The 19,077-nt window shown below is 47.7% G+C and overlaps 1 protein-coding gene across 1 annotated transcript; it reads left to right on the top strand.

The window, feature by feature from the left end:
- The first annotated feature begins 403 nt into the window (after window positions 1-403).
- Window positions 404-18,545, top strand: LOC122095685 (TRAF interacting protein). The gene is made up of 15 exons (XM_042666038.1): window positions 404-587; window positions 4,358-4,415; window positions 5,113-5,196; window positions 7,906-7,945; window positions 8,518-8,645; window positions 9,914-10,008; window positions 10,494-10,607; window positions 11,655-11,742; window positions 12,513-12,602; window positions 13,028-13,116; window positions 16,289-16,444; window positions 17,164-17,212; window positions 17,788-17,937; window positions 18,046-18,096; window positions 18,305-18,545. Exons 1-15 carry the CDS (start codon window positions 490-492, stop codon window positions 18,425-18,427), a joined length of 1,413 nt encoding a protein of 470 aa, XP_042521972.1. The 5' UTR covers window positions 404-489; the 3' UTR covers window positions 18,428-18,545.
- Window positions 18,546-19,077: the final 532 nt, after the last annotated feature.

The following is a 19,077-nucleotide window of genomic DNA, read 5'->3' as shown; positions in this document are numbered from 1 at the left end:
CCAAGAGCCCCCAGAACCCCCTACGGTCCCCATTCCCTTGAGACCTCAGTCTTCATTGTCCCAACGTAGAGAAAGAACTAAGGGTTCCAGGCCTGGTTGGACTTGGTACTAGCTCTGGTTTGGGACCCCACTGAGTTCTGCTGGGGGTGGGCGGAGATGCTAGCTGGCAGCGTCGACGCCGCCGTCTCCTCCCAACCGAGTTCTTGATTCTGGAGACCAGGAAGCTGCCTGTGGCTCTGTGTCCCAGAATCCTCCTCGGTCTCCGGGTCCCTAAGTCCCGCCCCTGGCTCCCGCCCTTCCCTGAACGTGTATCCAATCAGAGGACCAGGCATTCGGATTCCTCCGCCCGGTTTGCTGTCGTCATTTCCGTTCCTCTCCCGGAAGTCGCGCCGTGGAGCCAAATTCGAAGGAAGCCCGGGGCGCCGTGGAGAAGCTGTTGGAGTCGTCGCGGTTCTCTTCGCTACCTCGGGCCGCCGGAGTCCTGCCACCATGCCTATCCGTGCCCTGTGCACGATTTGCTCCGACTTCTTCGACCATTCCCGCGATGTGGCAGCCATCCACTGCGGCCACACTTTTCACCTGCAGTGGTGAGTGACAGTGACAGCGTTGCAGGGTCCTGGAAACGAGAGGTGTCAGGTCTCCAGGTTATCGGTCTTTGGAGCCCACATAGGTGACACAGACCTCATTAGACGAGGCCTACTGGAGCTTTCCCAACCTGGGCTGAAGCCAGCCGTGTGGAGGTGATAGCTGAGCCTGGCCCATGGCGACAGAATTGATCTGGCCAAGAGTATGGAGTGCTCCTTTAGGAACCTGTGCAAAGAAGTGTGACCTCAAAACCATTAGGCTGGGCTGAGATGAGCTATCACCAATTCATGAGTCCTTTTATTTCTATTATTCGTGTGTGTGTGTGTGTGAACTCAGGGCCTGGGCACTGTCCCTGAGCTGTTTTTGCGCATGGTTAGGGTTCTACCACTTGAGCCACAGTACCACTTCCAACTTTGGGGTGGTTAATTGGACATAGGAGTCTTACGGACTTTTCTTGCTGACCATGATTCTCAGATCTCAGCTTCCCGTGTAGCAGGATTATAGGCATGAGCCACCAGCATCTGGCTTGGCTTCTGGTAAGTCTTAAGAGTTTATTGTGATTTGCTTGGTGATTTGAATTGATTGTACCCCAAATCATTTCCTTGGCCAGATACCATGCCAGCACACCTTGCTCAATGTAAAAGGTTGGGAAATGCTTTATCAAACAATCCGATCCTGCTAATTGCGTAGAATCATTTTTCTGAGTGTAGAGTTTTAGTGGGGGGAGATTCCTCTAGCAGTTGCAGACAGGTTGGTTTGGAGCTTCCAGCTAAAGAGAGAAGTCAGAGTAACACACACTTTTCATGGTGGGTAGTAATTGTCAAAGAGGGCTAGTGGCACAAAAGCCTTCAGGAAGCAGGGAGGCTGGTACTACTCTAATTGCTTCTGGGTTCCCCTCACTTGCAAAGGGTTTCGTTTAAATTGATGTTGCTAATAGCCTGAGCCCGTTCTAAGGAAGTGGTTGTTTGGTTAGGCTGGAACTCAGATTATTCCTAAAAGTATACTGTTTATCTTTTCTATTTTCTTTGTTTTGCCTTTGTGTGTGTGTGTGTATGAATGTGTGTGTGTGCTGGTCCTGGGGCTTGAGTTAGGGTCTGGTCGCTGTCCCTGAACTTTATTTTTTGAAGGCTAGAACTCTACCACTTCTGACTTTTTGTTTTTTTTTTTGGGTCCGGTCGTGGGGCCTGAACTCTGGGCCTGGGCGCTGTCCCTCAGCTCTTCAGCTCAAGGCTAGCACTCTACCACTTGAGCCACAGCTCCACTTCCGGCTTTTTTCTTTTTGCTTATGTGGTGCTGAGGAATCGAACCCAGGACCTCAGGCATGCAAGGCAAGCGCTCTACCACTGAGCCACCTTCCCAGCCCGACTTCTGACTTTTTGGTGATTAATTGGAGATCATAGTCTCATGGACTTTCCTCATGGGCCAACTTTGAACTATGATCCTCAGATCCCAGCCTCCTGAGTAGCTAGGATTATAGGCAAGAAGTCACCAACACCCCACTGGGCTTTTTTTTTTTTAATGGTACTTATTTAACTCAGCCTTGAGCTTGTTAAGCTTTACCACTTGAGCCACTCCACCTGCTTCATTTATTTAACCTGGTGTGAGGCTCTTTTACATAACTGAACCCTTTACTTAAAATGCTGCAATTATTGATAATATGAAAATTAAATATGGGTATTTCTTAGGTTATTTGGAGGCTTGGGTCTCACTATAGAGCCTAAGTCAGCCTTGAACTCTCAATTTTCCTGTTTCAACTTCCTAAGTGCCAGGATTATAGGTGATCTTTTTTTTTTTTTTTTTTATCTTTCTTGTCCCTTCCTCTCTCCCTCACTCATCTTACTTGCCTGGCTGCCTGCCTTCTTTCCTTCCCTCCCCTTCTCTTTCCTTCCTGCTTTCCTGCCTTCCTTCTCTGGAGATTGAACCCAACTGTCTCTCTAGTTCAGCAAGCACTCTATCACCTGAGCCACCTGCCCAGCCTACTTTTTTTTTTTTTTTTTTAATTTTGTTTTTGGGAGCGGATCTTAATAACTTTGCTCAGACCTCTAACTCAAGACTCTCCTGCTTCTACCTCTTAAGTAGTTGGAGTTACAGTGTGTGCTACCATACCAGGTTCTATCTATCAGCTGTGCTAGGATTTGAACTCAGCTTTATATTGGTAGGCAGGCATTCCACCAATTGAGATGTGATAGAATGGTACCTAGCTGCTATGACTTTTTTTTTCCCCCCTAATCCTGGAGCTTGAACTCAGGGTCTGGGCACTGTCCCTGAGCTTCTTTTGCACAAGGCTAGCACTCTACCACTTGAGCCACAGCACCACTTCCTGCTTTTTTGTGGTACTGAGGAATTGAATACAGGGCTTCATGAATACTAGGCAAGCACTCTAAGCCACATTCTTAGCTCTCTGACTTAAAAAAAATACATTATATATATATATATATATAATCTTTAAGTAGTTGTACAAAGGAGTTTCCATTCAACAAAGCTGTTTATGAATATATAGTGCATTTTGATCAATGTCATCCATCCCTCTGCTCTAATTATTTTTGAGCTTGGATTTCACTTTTTACTTGGGCCAGACTGGACCACAATCCTCCTATGTATGAGTAGCTATGATGAGAGGCATGGGTCACCACAGCCAACCTTTTTATTTTGGCGGGGGAGGGCCCTGGGCTGGCAGATCCTCCTGCCTGGTCTTTACCTCCCAAGTAGTAGGATTACAAATAAATGAGCTATTGGCACCTGGCCTTCAGCTGTATTTTTTTTTTTTTTGTCGGTCATGGGGCTTGAACTCTGGGCCTGGGCACTGTCCCTCAGCTCTTCAGCTCAAGGCGAGCGCTCTACCACTTGAGCTACAGCGCCACTTCCGGTTTTCTGGTGGTTTATTGGAGATAGGAGTCTCCCGGTCTCTCCTGCCCGGGCTGGCTTTGAACCGAGATCCTCAGATCTCAGCCTCCTGAGTAGCTAGGATTACAGGCGTGAGCCACCAGCGCCCAGCCTCAGCTGTATTTTTTTTTTTTTTTTTTTTTGGGGTCCGGTCGTGGGGCCTGAACTCTGGGCCTGGGCGCTGTCCCTCAGCTCTTCAGCTCAAGGCTAGTGCTCTACCACTTGAGCCACAGCGCCACTTCCGGCTTTTTTCTTTTTGCTTATGTGGTGCTGAGGAATCGAACCCAGGGCCTCGAGCATGCAAGGCAAGCGCTTTACCACTGAGCCACCTTCCCAGCCCCTCAGCTGTATTTTTTAAATATTTAGTTAAATTAGTTTGTGTGTATGCCCTTACTGGGGCTTGCACTCAGTGCTTGGTGCTGTCCCTTAGCTTTTTTGTGTTTTTCCAGTTAAGCCCCTGCTCCACAGGTGGCTTCTTGGTGGTTAATTGGAGATGAGTCTCTCAGACTTCCTGGGCTGGCTTCCAACTGCTTTCCTCAGGTCTCAGCTTTCTGAGTAGCTAGGTAAGCTGTAATTTTAAGTAAACTTTTTGTTTGGAATAATTTATAGGCAAGATGCAAAGATAGTGAAAAATTATATACCTTCATGCCTATTAGTGGCTCATGCCTATAACCTAGCTACTCAGGATGCCAGAAGAACTTCTGGCCAAGTTTACAGGGACAGAAAAATGGTCAGTTGTTCTGAGTGCTGAGTACCAGTTAGGCCTTGTGGGATGTACTGTAATGGCCTGCGGTACATGCATGCAGGCATTGGGTTAGGATGGCTTCCTGATCTGGGTCTCCAAGCCATACCAGGGCTCACCAGTCTGTTGTTTTGCTTTTCATTTCAGCCTCATTCAGTGGTTCGAGACAGCACCAAGTCGAACCTGCCCACAATGCCGAATCCAGGTGAGGATATTGGTGTGGGACCACCTCAGCTAAAGACCTCTTGTCCTCTGAAACTGAGCAGTATTTCTGATGTTCCTTGATTCCTCTGGTTTGAGCCTCACATGTACTAATGAGTTGCCCCAGAGGCCTGCTTACACCTCTAAGTATCTGGAAGACGGACTTAGTGCCTGGGTCGGTCTTCAGTTAGGCATATTTGCTCTATTTCTCCCTTCCTGTCAAGAAAAGAGTCTAGAACCTTGAGCTGAAGTGTTGACTTCAACAGTAATCACACCAGCAGTCTCAACTTGGGGTACCTGCAGGAATGAAGAGGTCTTCTGACTTCAACAGATACAATTTGAAAAGTTAGGCCTGAGAACAGACCTGACATGTATGGTAGGCCAGCAGACAGACCCATATGCAACCCGAATCCTTGCCCATGACTGAACTATGGATTAATTCTTTTTTTTTTGGTCAGTCATGGGGCTTGAACTCAGAGCCTGGATACTGTCCCTGAGCTTTTTTGCTCAAGGCTAGCATTCTACCACTTTGAGCCGTAGTGCCACTTCTGGTTTTCTGGTGGTTAATTGGAGATAAAAGTCTCCTGCCCAGGCTGGCTTCAAATGCAATCTTCAGATCTCAGTCTCCTTAGTAGCTAGGATTATAGGCATGAGCCACCAGTGCCAGCTGAATTAATTCTTTATCTTGTTCTCCCATCCAGGTTGGCAAAAGGACTATTATCAACAAACTCTTCTTTGACTTTGCTCAGGAGGAGGAGAATGCCTTGGATGCAGAATTCTTGAAGGTATGCAGAATTTATCTCATTGTACCGATCTCCAAGCCCTCTTTTTCACTCCCACATAGAGAAGGTACCTAAAGGATGGAGGCGAGGTTATTATGGAGGGAAGACTTAGTAGAAATTTCAAGGCAATGAATGACAAGAAAGCAAAGGACGACTAATGATGAGACACAATCATGAGCCTGTAAGGCAGGGAAGAGACTGATTGGGAGACTTCTCCTAGTACAGGCACCAAAGGAAAGAGTGCCTCTCCCCTCATCTTTATTAAGGGCCTACAGCCTTCCTTCCTAGACCATTTTCCTGATGGACAGTAAGTGGTAGATTAGAAAACTCTTCTATTTCCCAGCCAGAGAAGATATATGGCCTTACTGTTCCCTATTCTGGCTATGCCTCAGAATTGCCTGGGAAGGGCAATGGTATAAAGCCAGACACCTAGGTCTTTCCTAGATCTTTCATAGAGGGGCAGAGTCTCTGGAATCAAGATCTGTAACCCAAGTAGAAACTCACTTCCGGGGAGCGAGAGTGGACTCCTTCCTATACTTATATTTTCCTCTAAATCTAAAATTTCGCTTTCTTTGTGTACGAAGGGACTAGATGGAGGGAAAGCTCCGGACATTGGGTTGAGATTTACAAATGGTTCCTGAACTTTGATGGTTAATTTCCTAGGCATCTGTGAGATGAGCGTTTTTTTGGCCCTAGCCCTAGGGTGTCCTTGGAACCTCAATGCTTCTGGAGTATAGAGCTTTTGTGTTTTGAGCTAGCATGTTTATCGTCATGGTAACTGCTCCCAGTTTTAAGAGGTATCCTCCCTGTGATGAAGGCAACAAAAGCAGCTTCATTTCTTTTCAGCTTCAAAGCCAGGTCTGTGAGACAGTGAGGCAACATCTTGAATAGTTTGGAGGAAGGACTTGGAAATCACCCTGCTGGAATATGGAAGGACCAAAGGAATTATGGGTAGTGTTGCAGCAGCCTTGGACAGGTGTTTATTTTCAGACAGACCCTGTGTACCCTTCCCTACTCACCATTTCCACACCCATCTATTCAGCCTTTCCTGCCCAGTCTAGCCACCAAAAGATCCTACTCCTAGAGTCCTGGATGGAGAGTTTGATAGTAGGACACTTAAGCTACCCACTGGTCATGGGCCTTAATTTTATCCCATGTAAAATTCTGAGTTTTGTGTTGCCTTTAGAAGGACAATCTGGACGAAAGTTTCTAGAATACCATCTAGCTACTACCATGGAACCATGACCAAGTCTTGAAATTCTATAAAAACTTGTTTTTAAAATTAAAACAAAACAAAACAAAAAAGCCTATTTTTCCTAGCTGGGCACCAGTGGCTTACGCTTATAAGCCCAGCTACTCAGGAGACTTGAGCTCTGAGGATCATGGTTCAAAGCCAGCCCAGGCAGGAGAGTTCATTCAACTCTTATCTTCAATAAAAATTACTCAGAAAAAGCCAGAAAAAAAAAGCTCTGTGGCTCAAGTGGTAGAGTGTTAGCCTTGAGCACAAAGAGGCTCAGGGACAGTGCCCAGGCCTTGAGTTCAAGCCCCAGCACTGGCAAAAAGAAAAGAAAGAAAAGAAAAACAAAACAACAAACTTGTTTTTCCTAATTATGGAGTAAGCACCTCTTTTGTATACAAAGATGTTATGTTCTCTAGACTCCTAAATGGGAGCTGGATTCATTTCTACTCCAGCCTCAATACTGCAGCAGTGGCTCTGTAATTTATGTAAGGGCTTTGAGGGGCTCACTTGACCCTGACAGAGCCCAGTTTCATCCAGGAGTACAAAGAAAGCTACCTTTGCTTATGAACACTTATTGGATTCTGGGCCTGGAAAGTTTTATAGAGAGCCAGCTTACAGCTAAGAGGGAGGTAGACTAAGACAGGCAGAAGCTAGCATAGAGAGAACTAGTGGTAACCTAGGGACCTTGACCATCTTTGTTCTGGCCCCTGGTGAGCACAGCTGATACCCAGAGAGGTTGAGGCTAGTACAGGGTTAGAGAAGTAATGGAGGCCTCGGCTACTAAGATTGTTACATGGACTCAACTTTATCTCTTACCCATTTTCTCTCTCTTTCCCTGTCCTGGAGCTTCACTTCGAGGACTAGTTTCCTACACATTTTCCATGTTTTTGAAAAGCCCAAAGGAAGTTGGACATAATAGTACATGCCTATAATCCCAGCACTTTGGAGGCTGAGACAAGAGGATCATGAGTTTGAGCTGAGTCTGGTCTACATAAATAAGACACTGTTTCAAATAAAATAGCCGGGTGCTGGTGGCTCACGCCTGTCATCCTAGCTACTCGGGAGGCTGAGATCTGAGGAGTACGGTTCAAAACCAGCCCAGGCAGGAAATCCTATGAGACTCTTATCTCCAATAAACCACCAGAAAACCAGAAGTGGTGCTGTGGTTTAAGTGGTAGAGTGCTTGCCTTGAGCTCAAGGACAGTGCCCAGGCCGAGTTCAAGCCCCATGACCAACAACAGCAACAAAAAAAGTAAAAAAATAAAATGAAATGAAATGTTCATAAAGATAAAACAATGTGTATCTCTCCATTGTTGCATTAGTTTGGCCTTTTTGGCCTTGAGGTATACTGGGCCCCATGCTTCCTTCCCTGAATCTACAAACCTCATTGTCTTATCCTGGAACTTATGGGAGACCATGTGGTGGCTAGTTCTGATGTGTTCCTGTTGCTCATTGTGGGAATTGCCTTGCAGAATGAACTGGACAATACCAGAGCCCAACTTTCTCAGAAAGGTGAGTTAGCACAAGACAAGGAGTCCTGGGAAGTCCCTGACTTAGATTCTGGAGGGAGAGGCCCTAGAGGAAGGCCTTCAACCTTAGTGAAGAGCCAAGAGCTCTGTTTGCTTTATGTGTTCAAGGGTCTTGTTAGCTATTGTGGCTAGGAGAAAGAGAGAGAGAAGGGAGGTGACTGAAACAGTCTGCCAAGACCAAGCAAGCCTTCTATCTATGGAGTTTCTTGCTCTGGAGCCCTGCCGGGAAGGAACATCTGCTGGTAGAGTGTCTGCAGGGCAAAGTGTAGTCTGCCTAAGTTCTGGAATAATGAATTGATTAGACCCACAAGAGAGTAATAGTGACATTTTCCCAAGTAGTTCAAGCAGCACAGAGAGAGCTTGTTTCCTGGATGAAGCCTCTGGATTGGCTTCCTTGCTGTACGCCAGAGAGAGGAGGAGGCCACCCAATATTCTGACCTGCACTATTTCCTTATCTGGTTTATGGATGAAGGGCTGGAGCCCAAAGACCCAGGTTCTCATGCTGATAAGTAGATGGGCCTCTCCCTCCCCTCCAACCCTCCGCCCCTGCTCTAGAGAAAGAGAAACGGAACAGTCAGGTTATCATTGACACTCTGCGAGACACACTGGAGGAGCGCAACGCCATGGTGGAATCTCTGCAGAAGGCCTTAGACAAGTCTGAGATGCTGTGCTCCACTCTCAGAGTAAGTCCCGAGGTTCTGCATGCACAGAGTTGGTGGGGAGATAAAGCCTGTCCTGGACTTATCTTTCTGGTTCTACCTGAGAATTAGTAACATAGAAGCAAATCACTTCTTCAAGCCCTCCCATACTGTACCATCCAACACATTAGAAAAGGGCCATACTGGCTGTGCTTGTGGATTTTGGCAAAGGTGAGGCCTTTCCAACACTTCACAGAGAGGCTACTCAACTAAGGCCCAGGTGAGGCTAGGCCATGTTTCCAAAAGTGGCTCATACTCCAGTGATGAGGCTGATCTGAAGAACCTTCCATTAGCACTCTAGTCTTTGGCCAGGCTGCTCTCTGGAGCCAGATCAAACAGCATCCCAGGGAGGAACAAGGGCCTTTGAAGTCAGCTATGCTGAGCCAACAGGGCAGATCAAAGCCTGTAGAGCAAGCAGCCCTAGACCCAGATGAATTTTGTATCAGCCTGGGTTAGTGAGCCTCTTGCTCTCCAAGGGGCATGAGGCGATTGATCTGAACCCACGATTGATATTCCAGCCTTGTAGGCAGAAGCAGTCCTTGCTGGATGCTATTTGAAAGGGAAAGGGAGCCATCCTGACGAGCAGACAAGACCCCAGGATATTCTCTCTGTTCCTGCACGGGGGCTGGGCTGGATCACATGGGCCTGGCCAGTGGGAAAGGAGCAAAACACGCAGCTGGCTGCAGTGGGGGAGTCTGATGGCATTCCCAGGTCAGAGATGGAGTGGTCTTATGCTGAAGGCAGCCTGGTCAGTCACTTCTGGCTTAGTTAGCTCTTGTATCCTGGCACCGCTCCATGAATCTGACAGTGAGGTCTGGGCTAATGCTTTTTTTCTTCAGCTACAAGGATAACGTGCACAATAAAGCCTAGACCACAGAAACCTAGCGGTCTATAGTGGGCCTATAAGTTCTGGCATTGGGCCATACCTATAGTAAGATGTATCTCAGAGTGAAGGCAGCAGGGAAGGGAGGCAGCAACTGCCCTAGGGCCTGTCTGGAAATGTGGCTCAGTGGTAGAGTGTTTGTCTAGCACATGTGTTAAGTTGGATTCCCACCTACCCCCCAAAGAACAACAAAATGTAAAGTATAGGCCTGAGTAGAGCCCCAGAGCATTACATCCTTGATTTGGGGACATTATTATCAGCATCTTTAGAAGATATAGTACAGAGAGTTCTAGAGTGGAGTTTTCCTAATAACTTTAGCCAAGATTCTGGAGACCGCCAAGTAAGATATATGGGTGTGTTTGCTCCTCAGAAGCAGATGAAATACTTGGAGCAGCAGCAAGATGAGACTAAACAAGCACGAGAGGAGGCCCTTCAACTCAAGAACAAGATGAAGTCCATGGAGCAGTGAGTTGGAGGCTGGTGCCTCTACAATGCCTTTATACCCAGGGCTGAAGTAGTACAGTGTAGTTCTCAGCAATATAGCAAAAAGTGGTGTGGGTTGTCTTCATGGCTCAAACCTTAATAGGGCATCGAAGGCTCAGGCCAGCCATGCATGGGCATAGACTTTCTTTCTTAGTTAGCTTCTGTGAACTCCTCTACTTTCCATGTGTGCCTTCATTATGTGATGATTCTTTATTATCCTGTTGCCTGAGGCCAACTGACCTACCAGGCCTTTTCCTGACTTTGAGGTCCTCTGTTAGCACCTCTTTCTTCCTCAGCAGCATCCCTGGAGTTCTGCTTAGCTCTGCTATGAGCCTTTTCCTTGGGCACACCCACCTGCTTGAGCATCCTAGCAGCCCAGGCTGTTGCCATAGCAATAGCAGCAAAGAGAGGCAGACTAACCATCAGCCTCCAGATTTCAAACGTCGTGGGCTGGTTATGTTTTTCAGGATTGAGCTCCTGCTCCAAAGCCAGAGGCCTGAGGTGGAGGAGATGATCCGATACATGGGTGTGGGGCAGTCAGCAGTGGAGCAGCTGTCTACGTACTGTGTGTCCCTCAAGAAGTATGTACTTGGGCTGGGAATGTGGCTTAGTGGTAGAGTGCTCACCTAGCATGCACAAAGCCCTGGGTTCGATTCCTCAGTACCACAGAAACAGAAAAAGCTAGAAGTGGCGCTGGGTTCAAGTGGTAGAGTGCTAGCTTTGAGCAAAAAAAAAAAGCTCTGGGACAGTGCCCAGGCCCTGAGTTCAAGTCTCAAGACTGGCAAAAAAAAAAAAAAAGTATGCACTCTGAGGGCTGGGGTGTGGCCAAAGTAGTAGAAGACCTGCCTAGCCAGCACAAGTCCCTAAGTTCAAACCCTAGTACCACCACCAGGAAAAAAAAGCCTATACTCTGTCTGGCCTTATCAACAAGCCTAGGAATCTGGCTGTGAGTCCCGGCCATGGCTCTAATGCTCATATCTTGTAAAGCAGATGGTGTTAAGGAACAAGGTCTAGAGCCATGCTGCCTGAGGTTGAACCCTGACTCCATCTCTCGTCTGGATACAGTTTTGAGGCCTCTCTGACCTCCACCTTCTTGCATGGAGATAGTTACAGACTTGCTTCATAGGAGTGTTGATAGAACTGAGTGAATTAAAAATGTTATAGAACTGAGTTGATTTGGTCTTGGAGCTGTAAGTTCTCACATGATAGCTGTAGTCTGCTTCCTATTAGTACTGTTACTAACCCCACTTGGCTTAGATCACAAACTTTGCCCATATTCTTCTCTGAGATAGTGTGAAGTCTATGGGAAGGCCACTTAGATGACCTGCACATAGGATCCAAATACTTCCCAGAGGAACCAGGTGGTAGAAGGGGCCCTCTAGTAAGGCAGGAGCTTCTCAAGTCACCAACGCCTATAGACCAAGCAGGGAACAGTGTCACCAGACCGTCGTACATTTTGTCCAGGAGCCTTCACAGAGATATCTGGTCTGTGTTGGGCTCAGATGACAAGAGGATGAATGAGAATGGGAAAAGGGTTTGGGAAAGGCCTGTATTAGATTGGTGCTGTGGTTTGGTCTGGCCAGTAGGGTGTCCTCTTCTATTACATTTCTCCCTGGCCACTTTTGCAGAGAGTATGAGAATCTGAAAGAAGCACGGAAAGCCTCAGGGGAGCTGGCTGACAAGCTGAAGAAGGAATTGACCTCCTCCAAAAACAAGGTAACTGCTTGAATCGAACAGCTGATTCCATGGGGATTGAGAGCAGTCTGCAGAAATTGATTACTGGTCCTTACCTGGGTATTGGCTCTACATGGCTTGGCTTGTCTACTTAGAGTTATCTACCCTAACACTCACATTCATGCTCTTTTGCACTTCTTGGTTCTTGGGTACCTCTCAGCTAGCTGAAGAGTACAGGCTCCAAATGTGATAGCTTTAGAAACCTGTTTTTGTACCAACCCCAGAGAGTTCCTAGGCTTGGGTTCTTAGGCCAGTTGCTTTCATTTCTGGCATGCTGCATCTGCATGCAGTGTGTAAAGAGCCATCCACACCCAGGTTGCCAGCCTGAGCTTATCCCAATAACATTAAACATGCTCTGCTACCCTGACCTGGGTAACAGTAGGTAGGGAATAGGACACATGGCCATCACGTGGCTTGTCTTTACACCCTATACTTGTTTTTCTGTGGTGCTGGAGATCAAAATCAGGACCTTGTGCATGTTAGGCAAGCACTTCATATCTGTGTGATATCCCCAGCCCTGCCTATACTTTATTTATTTATTTCCCTTGCCAGTCCTGGGGCTTGAACTCAGGGCCTGGACAACTGTCCCTGGGCTTCTTTTGCTCAAAGTTAGCACTCTACCACTTGGGCCACAGCACCACTTCCAGCTTTTTCTGTTTCTGGGATACTGAGGAATTGAACCCAGGGCTTCATGGATACTAGGCGAGCACTCTACCACTAAGCCACATTCCCAGCACAATACTTTCTTGTAGTTACAGGTAGTCTACTCTGAGTTGGATCAGGCCAAGTTAGAACTGAGGTCAACCCAGAAGGACTTACAGAATGCTGACAAGGAAATCATGGTGAGAGCACTTTTCCTGGCCTGATATGAGAATGGAGGGTGGTTTATGTGCTTCCAAGAGTAAGGCTGGGATGTTTCTGCCCAGGAAACTAGGCCAATTTAGGGGTGGTAATTCGGGGCTTCCAGCCCCTTCCCGGGTTGGGGTGGGTGGGTCAGAGTATATACACTTTGGTTCTAGTCTGGTTTGTAACGTAGGCCTTCTCATCAGAACGCAGATAGATCCATGTGTCTTCCCCTTCTAGTGTCTCTCTGAGGTCCTTAGTCACCACATAAAGGGCTTCTCTAGAAATGGGTTCTGAAGCCTAAATTGGGATTTCAGACCTTACCCTGTTCCTAGTGCCCTTCACACATGTGGCTTGTCCTTTGCATTGTCTCTGAGAGTTGGTGTCAGCCTTTCTCTCACATTCTTCTCTTTCCTTCCCCAAGAGTCTAAAAAAGAAGCTAACGATGTTACAAGAAACCTTGAAACTGCCACCAGGAGCCAAGGAGACTGTCAACCGCCTAGTTTTAGAGAGGTTTGTTGACCCTTTGGAGTGGGTACAGGGGATTACAAGCTGGGACAGCTGCCTAAGAAGAGTCTTCACTCCTGGCTTTGGTAGGGTGGGTGGGGATTTGAAGTTTATAGACCACCTGCCTTGAGAGCCAGCCAAGAGTTAGCTAGAAAGTTTTGAAACAAATCTGGATTCTGACAGGGAAAAGCCAAGACAAACCAGATGAGCCCTAGGGATGGTCTGAGACTAGGGTAGGAGCCGTGTCTTGGGGCATACTGGAGTGTCTTGCCACATGCATCTGTCTGCCCCCATTGCTGAAGCAAACTTGAAACCCCTCACTCTAAAATAATCCTTTTCTGGTCCTAGTAATGTGTGCTTTTAAGCTGCCAGCAGAGGGAGCCTAGTGTTGGAGAGATTGGTGTCTGCCAGGAGCAGACATTCATTCTTCCTGAGAGTTCCACAGAAACAGGCTGGCATAAAACATCCTCAGGGCTATTTTCTGCATGCAAGAGGACATCAGGTGCAAACCCAACAGAAAACTCTTGTCAATGACCAAGTATTTATTTGAACCATTCTGTGTGCATGTGTGCGTGCGTGTGCCGTGCGCGCATGAGCGCTCACATGCATCCGTGCGTGCGTATCTGGTGGTACTAAGGCTTGAGCTCAGGATCTTGTGCTTTTATTCAACTCTTTTGCTCACAGCTAGTGCCCTGCTCTACCATTTGAACCATATCCCCAACCCAGCAAAGGTTGGTTTTTCACAAACTAGGCTCTGTTTCTGGTCCTTCCTTACTTTGCTCTCAGCCATTGGCCATACCACTTCAGAAATCCCAGGAAACCCAGGAACCCTATCAGGAACTTACTAGGCACAGTCTTACCCTCAGGAAGCTGATAGCCTCAAATACAAGGTGCTATGGACACTTTTTAGAACCAAACTGTCTCAAAGTAAAGGGATGCAGCACCTCTACTTATGGTAGTGGCTGTTCTCTGCAGTCTCCTGATGGTGCTCCTTCTAACTTCCATTCTGTGGGCCCCAGGGTGCCCACACACTTGTCTCCTCTGTGCTTGGTATCTATAGTGAGGTAAGCAAGGCATACAGATTACCTCTAGGTACCCAGGGACTTTGCTTACTTTTCTTTACCATGCCTTACTACCTGCTTCATGCCAAGCCCTTGCTGTGCTCTTGACCCTTGTATTCCAATAGGAGAGATGAGCTGGATGTTGGGTTATACCCAGTACCCAACAGCTACATGCTATATTGAAGAATTTGGTCTGGAGCTCTTACATGAGGACAAGCTCACTTCATTCTGAGTATGCTCCATGCCAGAGCCTATAAGGGAAGATAATTCTGGTTTCCCTTATCTTTCAAGCTAATAGGACACATCATTTGCTAATCCTATATCTGTACAAAGCTTAGGCTTTGCTTCACATTAAGCTATGTGCAGAGAGACTGAATTTCCTTTATTCACTAGTATTTTTCTGGACTTAAATATTGGGGTAGTGGCTGTGCATGGTGGTACATGTCTGTATTCCCAATTACTCAGAAGGCAGAAAGATTAAGAGTTCAAGGTTAGACCAAGCAGGCCCTATCTAAAAAGCAAAATTTAGCTGGGCACTGATGGCTCACACCTGTAATCCTAGCTACTCAGGAGGCTGAGATCTGAGGATCGTGGTTCAAAACCAGCCCAGGCAGGAAAGTCCATGAAACTCTTACCTCCAGTAAACCACCAGAAAACCAGAAGTGGTGCTGTGGCTTAATGGTAGAGTGCTTGCCTTGAGCTGAAGGACTGAGGACAGCACCCAAGCCAAGTTCAAGCTCCATGACCAACAAAAAAATAAATAAACCAAATTTAAAGTCTTAGAGGGCTGGGTACTGGTGGCTCACGTCTGTAATCCTAGCTACTCAGGAGGCTGAGATCTGAGAATCACGGTTCAAAGCCAGCCTGGGCAGGAAAGTCTGTGAGACTCTTATCTCCAATGAACCACCAGAAAACTAGGAGTGGTGTCTCAAGTGGTAGAGCACTTGTCTTGAGCTGAAGAGCTGAGGGACAGTGCCCAGACCCAGAGTTCAAGTACCACGACCAACACACTCTCTATTTCTCTCTCTATTTCTCTCTCTATTTTTCTCTATTACACACACACACACACACACACACACACACACACACACACACACACACACACACACACACACACACACACACACACACACACACACACACACACACACACACACACACACACACACACACACACACACACACACAGTCTTAGAGGGCCAGGCACCAATGGCTCAGGTCTATTATTGTAACTACTCAGGAGGTTGAGACCTGGAGGATTGTGGTTCAGAGCCAGTCTGGGTAGAAAAGTCTGTGAGATTCCATATTCCATTAACCAGCAAAATGTCAGACTGGAGATGTGGCTCAAGTGGTAGAGTAACAGCAAGAAAGCTCAATGAGAGCACAAGGCCCTGAGTTCAAGCCCTAGTACCAACACACATACATACACTCACCCACATGGGTTGGAAGTGTGGCTCAATTGTAGAGGGATTGCCTAGCATGCATGAGGCCCTTGGTTCGGTTCCCCTAACATACCTTTACTATGATTGTAGCATCATGGGGATAAGAGGAGGCAGAAGAGACAGTCCTATCTATATTAGGCTTCAGTGATATCTCTGAGTGGCTCCCTGCCTTGCTTTCTAAGTAACAAGGTGCACAGTCAAAGGGTAGTAGCCTGTTTATTTGGGTTTTGTCTGCATGTTGCTTACTTCCTTTGGTCTTCCAGCCTTTTACTAGTACTTTGACTGTGAGGAGGACTGAGCCAAATGGTTTATTCCCTAGAAGTTCTTCAAGAGTGACCCTGAAGCTGGGCACTAGTGGCTCACACCTATAATCCTAGCTACTCAGGAAGCTGAGATCTGGGGACCATGGTTCGAAGCCAGCCTGGGTAGAAAAGTCCCCAATTAACCACTCAAAAACCTGAGCTGGTGTTGTGACTCAAAATGGGTAGAGCTCTAGCCTTGAGCAAAAGAGCTCAGGGACAGCGCTCAGGCCCTGAGTTTAAACCCCATGGCCATCCCAAAAAAAAAAAGTAGTGACCCTGAGTCTCTAGTCTGCCCCTGGGACCCTGAGGCAGACACAGAGGGCTTGCGCTTCTGCTTACTGTTTCAAGTAACAAGAGTTACCTCTGCCTTCAGCCCAGCTCCACAGATACAGAAACTGAAGCTCCGACGGCCATCCTACAGTGACGATATTGACCTCGACGCTACCTTTGATGTAGAAACCCCTCCAGCCCAACCCTCCAGCTCCCTGCATGATCATCACCCCAAGCAGCTCTCCCTGGAGAAGGCACAGTGCGTGGTGGTCCCTGGCAGTATCCAGGACCCAGAGGGCGGGGGATAGCTAAGACATCTCTCATGAAGACAGAAGCAGGTCTTGCTCCATAGCTTCAGAAGCAACAGAGCTAGCCTTAGGTCACCATCTTCCCACCCATCTGGAGAAATTCCAGAAGATAGTATCTAGCTGCTAGGAAATTGGACTGCAACACAGTGCCCAGCTCTAGGACAGAGCACAAAGTCAGGCCCTACAACTATGCTGTGTTCTTTTCAAGACGCTTGTACAGATTTTTGTCAGGGAAATGACCTAGCCCTGTGTTCTAAGAGTACTTTGCAGGCTATCTTACTGAGAAACTAACTTACTGTCCCCCTCTGGGCAGACAGGTCAAAGCTTGAGCTCACTTCATGCCTTCTGCCTATATGAGGCCATGACTTATCTTCCTCTGGTGGGTGGTTGAATGGGTTGGACTCCCTAGGCCTTTGTAGAACCTGAAACACGGTGAGGTACCCAAGGACTTAGGGAACATGGAAATGAAGGAACAGACCATAGTCCAGTCTACCCGGATGCTGCCACTGTTCTGTCCAGCTGTTCACAGACCTGCAGTTGGATTGGAGACCACTGAGTTGACTTACTCATAACATAGCCATAACATAGTGGTTCTCTTAAGAGGCATTTCCTGGACCTGGCCTTCGTGTTTTGCTTACTTGCTTCTTGCTTTCATGCCCCATTCTTACAGCTCTCCCATGCAGGATGTCTTCGAGAAGATGCCCAAAAGATCTAAGCAGGTAAGAACTCCCTCGAAAAAGTGCGGGCCAAACTAGATATCTTCCTGTAGCAGTGAGCAGTGAGTGAAGAATGAACAGATTTGGGCCTCCAGCTAGTAGACCAGCCCTTGCCAGGCCTGGGCATGAAAAGCTAGACTTCTGAGCAGGCAGACTCATATCAAAGCCTCCTCCCTTGGCCCCAGGAATGGGGTTCTGGAGCTGCCTTGGGGCTCTCTCTCTCTCTCTCTTCTTAAAATAATTTTCTTTATTTTTGGTCCGGTTGTGGAGCCTGAACTTGGCCTGGGCGCTGTCCCTCAGCTCTTCAGCTCAAGGCTAGCGCTCTACCACTTGAGCCACAGTGCCACTTCCGGCTTTTTTTTTCTGCTTATATGGTGCTGAGAAATCGAACCCAGGGCCTCATGCATGCAAGGCAAGCGCTTTACCACTGAGCCACATTCCCAGCCCCCCTTGGGGCTCTCTTATCTTTCTTGCCTTCTTAGGGGGTATCAGAGATCCTGATCTTGTTCTCCCAACACAACCCTCTCTCCTTTGTGACAATCTGGCTCCTTAGGGCTAGCTCTGGGTTCTCCTTACAGGAATCCCAATTCTCACTGGGTGGCCAGCTGTGTGCAGGAGAGCCAGATGAGGAGCTAGCTGCTGTGTTCCCCCGCTTCATCCGGAATGCTGTCCTGCGTCACAAACAACCCAAGAAGACTGTGTCAGAGTCCTGTCGCAGCACAGATGTGGTAAGGATGGCTTCCCACAGTGGCAGAGGCCAGATCTCTTAAGTAGAGCTAGGTAGCCAGCCCCCTAACCCAGTACTCTGGCCCACCCTTCTCTTCCTTCTGTCCTAGATAAGAACAGGATTCGATGGACTTGGAGGCCGAACAAAATTCATACAGCCTGTATCCTTGTTCTTTGGTTAGTAGCTGAATTGAAGCTTACACACATCTGGTTTGTACCTCCAGACCCTGGACTGCCACTACCTACCTCCTCTGCTGTGCAGAGCTTGGTCTTGCTTTGTATAACAGGGCTGCCCATCCCCACGTCTGAACTTCCCTGCCCTACATTAGTCTCCTCGCTGTGCATCTTCCTTGACATTTTTTTTTCCAGACAGACACAGGCATGATCCGCCCACTACCAGTTAAACCCAAGGCCAACCATAAGGAGAGAATAAAGATGAAGACAAAACATTCTCCCACTCAGGCCAAGTTAGATGCCTTCCTGTGGCAGTGAGAACAGTGAGTGAGCAGTGACCAGGTTCATGCCGCTAACTAGTAGTACAAGAGTTGACCAGAAGCTGGGCGCTGGTGGTTCACACCTATAAACCTAGCTACTCAGGAGGCTGAGATGTGAGGATCACGGTTCAAAGCCAGCCCAGGCAGGAAAGTCCTTGAGACTCTTATCTCCAATTAGCCACTAGAAAACTGGAAGTGGAGCTCTGGCTTAAAGCGGTAGAGCACCAGCCTCAAGCAGAAGAGCTCAGGTTACAGCGCCCAGGTCCTGGGTTCAAGCCCCATGACTGACAAAAACAAAAAAACCCAACTGACCAGACCCTGGTGTTTTGGGGGAGTTGTCCTCTCTTCCAGAACCAGCCCTGAGAGCAAGGACAAGCAGAAGAGAAGAGTGATGCCCAGAGACTACTTCCTGCCCTACTCCACCACACGGGGCTTCATTTTAGTTGCTGACACAACTAGCTTACTGTTCCAGTCAGCAGCGCCTGTGGGCTCCTATTGTTAATCACCATCTGATGTGATTCGGCTCCTTCTGGTCCTAGAGACCAGGGTCTTTTGTTGACTACATGGTACAGAAGTTTCTCCAGGCAGCCGAGCCTAAGCTTATGTCTGTCTCAGGCCCAACCTGGGCCAAACAGATAGGGAATGGGG

Source organism: Dipodomys spectabilis, unplaced genomic scaffold (genome assembly GCF_019054845.1).
Source record: "Dipodomys spectabilis isolate Male_0828 unplaced genomic scaffold, ASM1905484v1 ptg000360l, whole genome shotgun sequence".
Taxonomy (NCBI): Eukaryota; Metazoa; Chordata; class Mammalia; order Rodentia; family Heteromyidae; genus Dipodomys; species Dipodomys spectabilis.
Note: the sequence above shows the minus strand (reverse complement) of the source record. Positions and strands in the feature narration are given on the sequence as shown.